The 9122-nt window shown below is 43.5% G+C and overlaps 1 protein-coding gene across 3 annotated transcripts in view; it reads right to left on the bottom strand.

The window, feature by feature from the left end:
• Trim37 (tripartite motif containing 37) overlaps window positions 1–6050 on the bottom strand; it is a 166084-nt gene extending 160034 nt beyond the window's left edge. For all 3 annotated transcript variants that reach the window (XM_008842677.3, XM_029568086.1, XM_017800500.1), the window contains exons 1-2: window positions 5612–6050; window positions 2316–2417 (exon numbers count right to left, since the gene is read on the bottom strand). In XM_008842677.3, coding sequence (XP_008840899.1) covers window positions 2316–2417; window positions 5612–5632 — 123 coding nt within the window. In that variant the 5' untranslated portion in view covers window positions 5633–6050. The remainder of the gene's footprint in view (window positions 1–2315; window positions 2418–5611) is intronic.
• Between the last annotated feature and the right edge of the window lie 3072 nt (window positions 6051–9122).

Raw genomic sequence — 9122 nt, 5'->3', positions numbered from 1 at the left:
TGGTGTTTGGTGTTTCAGGTTTCTAGTTTGAATGGTTTGGCAGAACAAAACAAAAAGGTATGAGTCAGTTTGAGATAATAACATAATTTATCTTTAACAAAATTCAAGATTCTGAAAGGACAGAGAAGTCTAAAAGTCAATAAATAAATAAATAAATAAATAAGTAAGTAAGTAAGTAAGTGGTGTTTCAGGTTTCTAGTTTGAATGGTTTGGCAGAACAAAACAAAAAGGTATGAGTCAGTTTGAGATAATAACATAATTTATCTTTAACAAAATTCAAGATTCTGAAAGGACAGAGAAGTAAAGCATCTAAAAGTCAATGCTGGACTAGAAATGTTGCTCAGTGATAGAGTGCTTGCCAGTTACCATGTGCAAGGCCACCCAGGTTTACTGCCCAATACCACACACTCAAATTAAGTACAAGTCAACGCCAGAGGGCTAGATCCAGGACCCATACAGAGATGGCAGCTAGAGCTGCACAAGCAAATTAAATTTCTCACAGGAAGCAACTTTTCCAAGAAACCTCTCAGTAGAGAATGCCAACAGTAAATAGAAAAATAATTAATGTATTTAAAAGGAAAAGGTGACAAAGAAGAAACAATGTGGTACAAAGTAATACGCACCTTTCAACCACCTTCAAGCACTTTCAAGCTCTTCATCAAAGGACCTGAGTCCAGATACAGACTCTGCCAAGTCAGTGACTACAGTGATGGAGGCCAACTAAACTCTGTCGCTTCAATTTCACAATTTATAGAAACTATGCGTACTGAATGATATTCAAACCACTAAACTATAACCTCACAGGTGGATGATACTTTCTAATTTCTCAAATATCTTTTACTTATTTTATAAATTGCCCAACTACCCTGTGAGGCAGATTGTTTTACCTGAATTATGTAGCTATGGAAACAAAGTTAAGACAGATTTAGTTTCTCCTCTTGTCATCGTGAGCACCAGCTTCTGGGTTCTGGAGTCAGACTTACAAGAGCCAACCCCAGCTATACCCTTTGCAAGCCATATGACTAGAAGAAAATCATTTTAGTTGTACAGAACTTAGTCTTGACAAAGGGACATTTTTCTCTATTTTTTTATTTGTATGCTTGTGGAGGTCAGAGCCCTCCCCCGCATTTCTCTTTTATGGAAGAGTAAGAAAATCAAAATTTTGTGGTGAAAAGTATTATTAGACAGTTTTGATTTTCTCAGTCAGGGAATCAACTGAGCCATGTCGGGAGGGTGGTTTTCAACCATATTATTGCAGATATGCCACTGGATGCACATGTGTACTCAACCAAAATAAGCTTTCTATTTTATACTTTGGGCTTCCCTGTAATTTTATTCACAACATTCTCTCTAATTCAACTCATAAAGCCACTACATTATATTCCTTTCTTCAGTCTCTCATAACTATAGACTTTGTTCTTTTCCTTTGAGTCATTCTCAGCTGTTTTCTTCATTTTTTTTTTTATCAAACATGTATAAACTATCTTTTAGAGCTTAGTTCCTCTTCACAATACCACAGATATTTCATTGTAATCACTAAAACTGATTCCTTCAAGGAAGATGCTTTATCATTTTTCTTTGTATGCATAAATTCTAAGCACAATGCAGGTAAACTTTTCATTAGTATTTGTTAAATGTGTAATGAATTTTAAAAAAATACAAATACAGGGGCTGGAGAGATGTATCAGTGGTTAAGAGCACTGACTGTTCTTGCAGAGGACCCGGGTTTGATTCCAAGCACACACATGGCAGCTACAAACCATCTTTAACTCCAGTTCTAGGGGAATTTGGAGCCCTCTTCTGATCTCTGTGGCACTGCACGACACGGATGCACTCACATACCTGTAGGCGACACACTAATACACATAAAATAAAAATATTTTTTAAAAATTGTTTAAAAAAAAAAAAACAATACAAATACAATTGACTTTGTTACAGCAAACTTTGTTTTCCAGAGACACCTAGCTTGCTTCAGACATTTCTTGGAAATGATCACTGCTTATTCACTTCTAAAGTACTAAGTAATACAAATTGGTGGTCTGAGGAACCTTTAAGAGACATATTTTAAAAGGACATAAAATGTGCTGTCTGTGGTAGTACAAGCCTTTAATCCCAGCACTCGAGAGGCATAGGCAGGTAGATCTCTGTGAGCTCAAGGCAAGCCTGGTCTACATAACAAGTTTCACTCAGGGCTACATAGTGAGACCCTGTCGTCCAAAAAAAAAAAAAGGGGAGGGGGACAAAAAATGTAAAATAAGAAAATGGAAAATGGTTAGAGCATATATAAACTAAAACACACACACACACAAACTTACCCTAATACAGCTGAAACAACAAAGCTTGGAGCAATGAGGACACAGGCGAGCATCCCGCAATTTCTCCATACAAATGAAACATCGGAAAACCTCAGCAATGCTCTGAAAACAAAAAAGATATGATATCCTATATTAGACTGTTACAAATAAAAAGCATGGTAAAAAGAATTCACTGGGGGGCTGGATGGCTCCGCAGTTCAGAGCACTGGCTGTTCTAGCAAAGGACCCAGGCTCTGTTCCCAGAACCCACATGGTGGCTAATAACCGTCCATAATTCCATTTCCAGGGATATGATGCTCTCTTCTGTCTGTGGACATTGCATGAATGAGTACACTTACATATATGCAGGCAAAACACTCATACACATAAAATAAAAATCCCAATTTTAACTATATTCCCTATCAGGACTAGTCAGAACATCTGGAACACATGCTTCTTTTTCAGTAAGCTTAACAATGACTCAAAGGAAAACACATGGCCTGAGGAGGGGGCTAAGTCAGCGAAGTGCCTGCCTTGAGAGTGTGAGGATTTGAGTTTGGATCCCCAGAGATCTAGTATAATCCCAAGTGATGATACATGCCATCCCAGGGATGGCAAGTCAAGAGACAGAGCAAGCATATCCCTAGATGCTCACTGAAGCTAGCCTGGCCCACTTATTGAAGTTCCAGGCTGAAAAGACCCTATCTCAAACAAAAGGAAGAATATAATCACTGATCATCAGCCATGGCTCTCCTCTGACCTCCACATCTATCTGCACCCTGACACACAGATCAAATATTAATTCAATAAAGAAAACATGAGGGGCTGGAGAGATGGCTCAGAGGTTAAGAACACTGTTCTTGCAGAAGACCCGGGTTCGAACCCCAGCACCCACATAGCAGCTAACAATTGTCCGTAATTCCAGGGAAAATCGACAGCCTCTTCTGTCCTCCCTGGGCACTGCACAACACGGGTGCACTTACATACATTCAGGCAATACACGCATACACATAAAATAAAAGTAAAATATTAAAAGAAAGAAAACATGAAATGTAAACATGAACTTTATATGCAAATGTTTACACTGCAACACTAATAACAATGGAAAGAATCTGACTGCAGCCCTAAAAGGCAGGTATTAAGAAAATGATGGCTCAGTGGTTAAGAGTGGATACTATTCTTGCTGAGGATCCAACACCCACATTGGACAGCTCAAACTCAAGCTCCAAGATGATCTGACACCACGGGCACCAGTATGCACATGAACTTAAAGACACAAACATACACATAATATCTTTTAAAAAAGATAACAGCGCTGGGCATGGTGGCGCATGCCTGTCATCCCAGCACTCAGGAGGGAGAGGCAGGTAGATCTCTGTGAGTTCCAGGACAGCTGGGGCTACAGGGAGACCCTGCCTCAAAAAAGACCAAAAAAAAAAAAAAAAAAAAAGATAATAGTAATTACACATATACAGAAATATTTAATAACACACAAAAATGTTTATGTTGTATAACAGACTGACGAAATACACAATACAAATGGCTGTAATTGAGAAAGGAGAAGAATGTTTTTCTGAGACAGGGTCTACTATGCTATAGGCCTGGCTGGCCTGGAACCTGCTATGTAGACCAGGTTGGCCTCAAACTCAGAGATCCTGCCTCTGCTTCTGAAGTACTGGGATTAAAGGCATGCGCCACCACACCTGGCCAACAGGAAAAAAATATTTTTAAGGTTTTTAAATTTACTTTTTTAATTCACTTAAGTTATGTGAATAATCTGTGTGTCTCTGTGCATGTGAGTGAAGGTGCCCTTGGAAGCCAAAAGGTGTTGGATCCCTTGAAGCTGGACTTACAGGTAGTTGTGAGCTGTCTGATATGGGTGCTGGGAACCAAACCAAGGTCCTCTGCAAGAATACCCTGTGCTCTTAACCTGAGTCATCTCTCCAGCCCCAAGAGGAAAATTTTTTAAAGATACCTAATAGCTGTCGAGATGGCTGTTGGTAAAGGCACCTGCCACCAAACCTGAGCTCCATCTCTGAAACCAACATGGTGGAAGGAGAGAATGGATTCCCACATGTTGCCTTCTGACCACCACATGCACACCATCACATGTATACCCCCACAAAATAGTAATTTAGAAAAAATAATTATTAGTGGCAGAGTATTCTTGTCCAGATAGAAACAAATTCAGAATCTAAAAATCCGAATCTCTGTCCTGATGCAACCAACCAATTACTTATATGAACCTAATAATCTGTGTCTACCAAAAATTTTTGCTGTCAGCTCTATGACACATAGGGAATTTAAAAAACTTCAAACAAAAAACTTTTTTTTAAAGGTTGTAAATAGGAAAAGAAAAAAAAATAATCATAGCACTTTTCTTTGTCTTGGTGATCTATCCTGAAAGTAACTGACAAGTTAAAATAAGAAAACACCTAAAATTAAATTTGCTGTTACTGTATATTTTCTTATTTTTACAGTGCCTACCCTCTATTTATGCAATTCCAGAAGAATTAAAACCTCCTGAATCCAAGATTAAGTTCACAAAATCTTTGTAACACTTCCACAAGAACAAGTAGAAAAGTCACTCATGATTCTAACAGTGACTAGGTAGCCAGAACCTGAGAGATGGTAGTTCTTAATTGGCTCTGGGAGGACAGACAATAGGACCACTGGGTGAACTAGTTTCAAGCCCAGTGCTCAGGAACACCCTTACTTTTTGAAGGCAAAGTTATATAGTATTTTAGTATTTCAAAGGTTCAATTTTTAACTATCATTGCATAGTACAGTTTTGTTTCATAAAATAACCTTGTTTTGATGCTTCTAGACTTTATGGAAATACCCCAACCATGTGAAATCATCTTAGAAAAATCTTCTGGAAAATGCTGTAGAATTAATGTTTGTGCGTGTGAGTGTGTGTGTGTCCGTCCCACAAAATGACTGCTGAGGGTGAAAGATGTTTGATCACTCCAGGGAGGTCGGGATCCGCTCATGAATTCGCAGGTCTTGGCGAGAAACTGGGCTAGCCCATCCCATGAATCTGCATTTTCGCTGAGGAAAGGCTTAGCTTGCAAACAGCGACCCTGCTGAGGCGCAGGTGCCAGGGCATCCCCGACAGCGCCGGGATGCGCAGCACCTGCCTGTGGAGCGCACAGAGCACCTGGCACCCGGGCTGCAGAACCAACGCCCGGACGACCTTCTCCGCAGCAGCAACCACGCGATCCGGGTGTTCTCCCCCGGGGAGGGCGGCAGTACGGCGCCCTGAAGGGAGGACACCTCGGCGGCGGGACCCGGCCCCCAGCCCGCAGCGCCCTCACCTCCACACTCTGCTCGTCCATCGCCTCCGGCTCCCAGCGGGGCCCCCGGCGACCAGCGGACTCCGTGGTCAGCAGGATCAGGCGCCGGCCGGAGGTCGCCAGGTCAATAGCGGAGGAGCTCGGCGCCCACTTCAGCGGGCCCCGACCACGGTGCCACCTGCGCGCCCCATGTCATCGAGTGCCCCGCCGGCTACCCCCATTTCGCCATTTTGGCCCGCGCGCCCGCCCTGGGGCAGAGAGGGAGGGCGAGCGGTGTCCGCAGGTCCTTCCTCCCGCCTCAGTGGCCAGCCAGCCAGCCAGCGTCCGCGAGGAGCCTCCGCCCACGTGACGCCGGCGCGCGTGTGTGGAAAGGCCGCCGAACCGAGAGCACTATTCGCGGGCGAAGCGGGCTGCAAGGCTAGCAGACACCAACGGTAACCAGGGTAGCGGGAGGTGCGGCGACCGGGCAGGCGCGGCGCGCATGCGCACTGGAAGCGGCGGGCGGAGCAGCAGGAGAGGCGGGAGAAGCGTGCGGGAATCCGCGCGGCGGCCGGGAGACTAGAGCGGCCAGCGGCAGGGGGCGTGTCCCGGGCCGCGCGCGGGCGCCTACCGTACGGAGGGCGCTGCGCAGGCCTCACCCCGCCCCCTCGCCTCGGCGTGTACCAACTCCGGCCTCTCAAATGTGGCCGCGCGGAAGGCTGCGGGACGCCCAGCGTGCGGCGCTTGGGCGATGGGAGGGTGGGGCTGGGAGTCCGCCTGCAGAGCCGGCTCCCTGCGACTCTCCACGATCGAGGTGTCCTGTGGCCCTCACCTGGAGAACTCGGAGCCCGGATGCTTTGGGTTTTTTCCCCAGGAAATAACCCACATTCTAAAGTATTTAGACTTCCGTTCCGCCTACCGAAGTACATGGAGTTTGAAAGCTCCCAATGGTGCGACCTGGACAGGTGGATTGCTGTTTTGGTTTATTTATTTATTATTTAATTTGTCTTTTTTTGAGACAGTGTCTCCCTGTAGCCCCAGCTGGCCTGGAACTCACTACGTAGACCAGGCTGGCCTTGAACTCTCGAAGATCCGCCTGCCTCTGCCTCCCAAGTGCTGGGATTAAAGGCGTGCACCACCACGCCCGGCTTCAAATGCCAAATTCTTAAATCTAATTTTTTCTTTCGAGCTTACTGCAAAGCTATTTATAAACCCCAACCCAGAGACCTGTAGGGAATTAAGCAGGCATTTGCACTTACAAGTAGTGGTTACAACAATTTTTTTTAATTACATGAACCATAGACAAGATATAATTTAGGGGGGCTGGAGAGATGGCTCAGCATTTAAGAACACTTGCTCTTGCAGACAAGAGTTGGATTCCCAGCACCCTCATCTGTGGGCTTACCACTGCCTCTAAGTCCAACTCCAGGGAATACAGTACTCTCTCTGGGCACCTGCACTCATGTGCACACACATGCACAATCAAAAAAAAAATCTTTATGATATATTAAAGATTTTATACACACACACATAAAAGTTGGGAAAATTAAGCCAGAGCTGAAAATATTTTCAATTCCAATTATAGTCTTAGAACTAGATGCACATTGATAGTTGCACAGCAGTGTTTGAACTAAAATGCCCACACATACACCTTTTCTTCTTTAAGACAGTCTAATGTAGTCTGCACTAACCTCAAACTTGGTATGTAGAAGACTCTGACCTGAAACTGCTGATCTTTCTGCCTTCACCTCCCAGTGCTGAGATTACAAGGGTGCACCACCTCACCCTGTTTACACTTAAAATGTTTTGTTTTGGTTTTTTTGGTTGAGCCCAGGTCTCACTATATAGCCCTGGCTAGCCAGAACTCACAGATTGGCTGCCTCTGCCTCCCAGCTGTTGGGATTAAAGGCAACAGCCACCACACTTGGTTGGTTTACACTTTAAAATTGTGAAACTTCTGTAAATTCTACCTCAAAAAATTTGTAGGAAATAGTGAGGTAGATGGGGTTCAGCACAGTGTGGAGAAGTCCTTGCTCTAAGTGAGAGCAGAACAGATGGGACTGGAGAGAAGGCTCAAAGATCATGAGTGCACAGACAACTTCAATGAAGACATAAGGAAATGGCCAAAGAACGTGGTTACAGAGTACTTCTGGAAAAGATGTACTATGCCTGTCTTTTTAAATACCTTAAGCACTATTATAAATTAAAACATAAAAATATTACAGTAACGCCGGGCATGGTGGCGCACGCCTTTAATCCCAGCACTCAGGAGGCAGAGGCAGGCAGATCTCTGTGAGTTCGAGGCCAGCCTGGTCTACATAGTGAGTTCCAGGCCAGCTGGGGCTACAGGGAGACCCTGTCTCAAAACAAACAAACAAAAATTACAGTGACAAAATTAGAAAAGAGATGAGAAATAATTCTAAATTAGAGAGTAAAAGAATAGTTTAACATGGACACTGACCAGCTATAATTGTGACTTCCTGGAGAACCAAAATTTGATGGATTTTTTTCCTAGTTTTTTTCAATCCATAGTACTTATAAATATGTGTAAATATCATGTATTGAAGGTTTACTAAATACAGTGCCAAACTCTGCTTAAACTTTTTACCATGGGGATGGGGATATAGCTCAGAGGTACAGCACTTGCTTAGATACACAAGCCCCAGATAGCCAGGAACTTGACCAGGCTGGCCTTGATCTCACAGAGACCCGCCTCTGCCTCCTGAGTGCTGGGATTAAAGGCAAATAGGACTTTTAAACTTTTAGTTTCTCAGCTTTCATATAGAGTCAACAACTACAAATTTAGGCTGAAAAGAACAAAAGTATTATTGAAATACTAGACAGTATAAAACAGTATTTGAAAGCAAGCTCATAGTACTTACTATTAACAGGCAATGGGAAGAAAAAATAAAAGGTTATCACAAAACAGCTTGTTAAATTATATTAGCTATGTTTCGTGAGAGCCTGCACATCATATATTAGTAGTCCAACCAATACTGTGACCTGCTCTGTAATGAATTGTAGGGCTGGGGATATGAATCAGTTGGTACAGTGCTGGCCTAGCATGCACAAAGCCCTGGATTCAATCCCCACACTGCATAAACCAGACATGATAGTCCACTTCTGTAATCCTAGCACTCAGGAGGTTGAGGAAGGAGGACTAAAGCAAAAGGTCATCCTTACAGACAACCTGGGATACATACTTAAGACCTTGTCTCAAAAAAAACAAGGGGCTGGAGAGGTGGCTTTCCCGTTCTTGCAGAGGACCCAGTTTGACTCCCAGCACCCACATGGCAGCTAACCACAGTCCCTAACTCCAGTTCCAAGGGATTCAACTCCCTTTTCTGACCTCCTGACCCCTGTGGGCATTGCACAACATGGATGCACTTACATATATGCAGGCAACACGCTCATACACATAAATCAGAAACCAAAAATAGCAATAAAACTTGACACCTATAATATACAAATATTTTGCCCATTCACACACTGACTGAAATGCTCACAAATATTCTTTTATGTAAATCCAAAACATCTAAAATTATCTTTAACT

This window comes from Nannospalax galili, unplaced genomic scaffold (assembly GCF_000622305.1).
Source record: "Nannospalax galili isolate Female #2095 unplaced genomic scaffold, S.galili_v1.0 scaffold879, whole genome shotgun sequence".
NCBI lineage: Eukaryota > Metazoa > Chordata > Mammalia > Rodentia > Spalacidae > Nannospalax > Nannospalax galili.
Note: the sequence above shows the minus strand (reverse complement) of the source record. Positions and strands in the feature narration are given on the sequence as shown.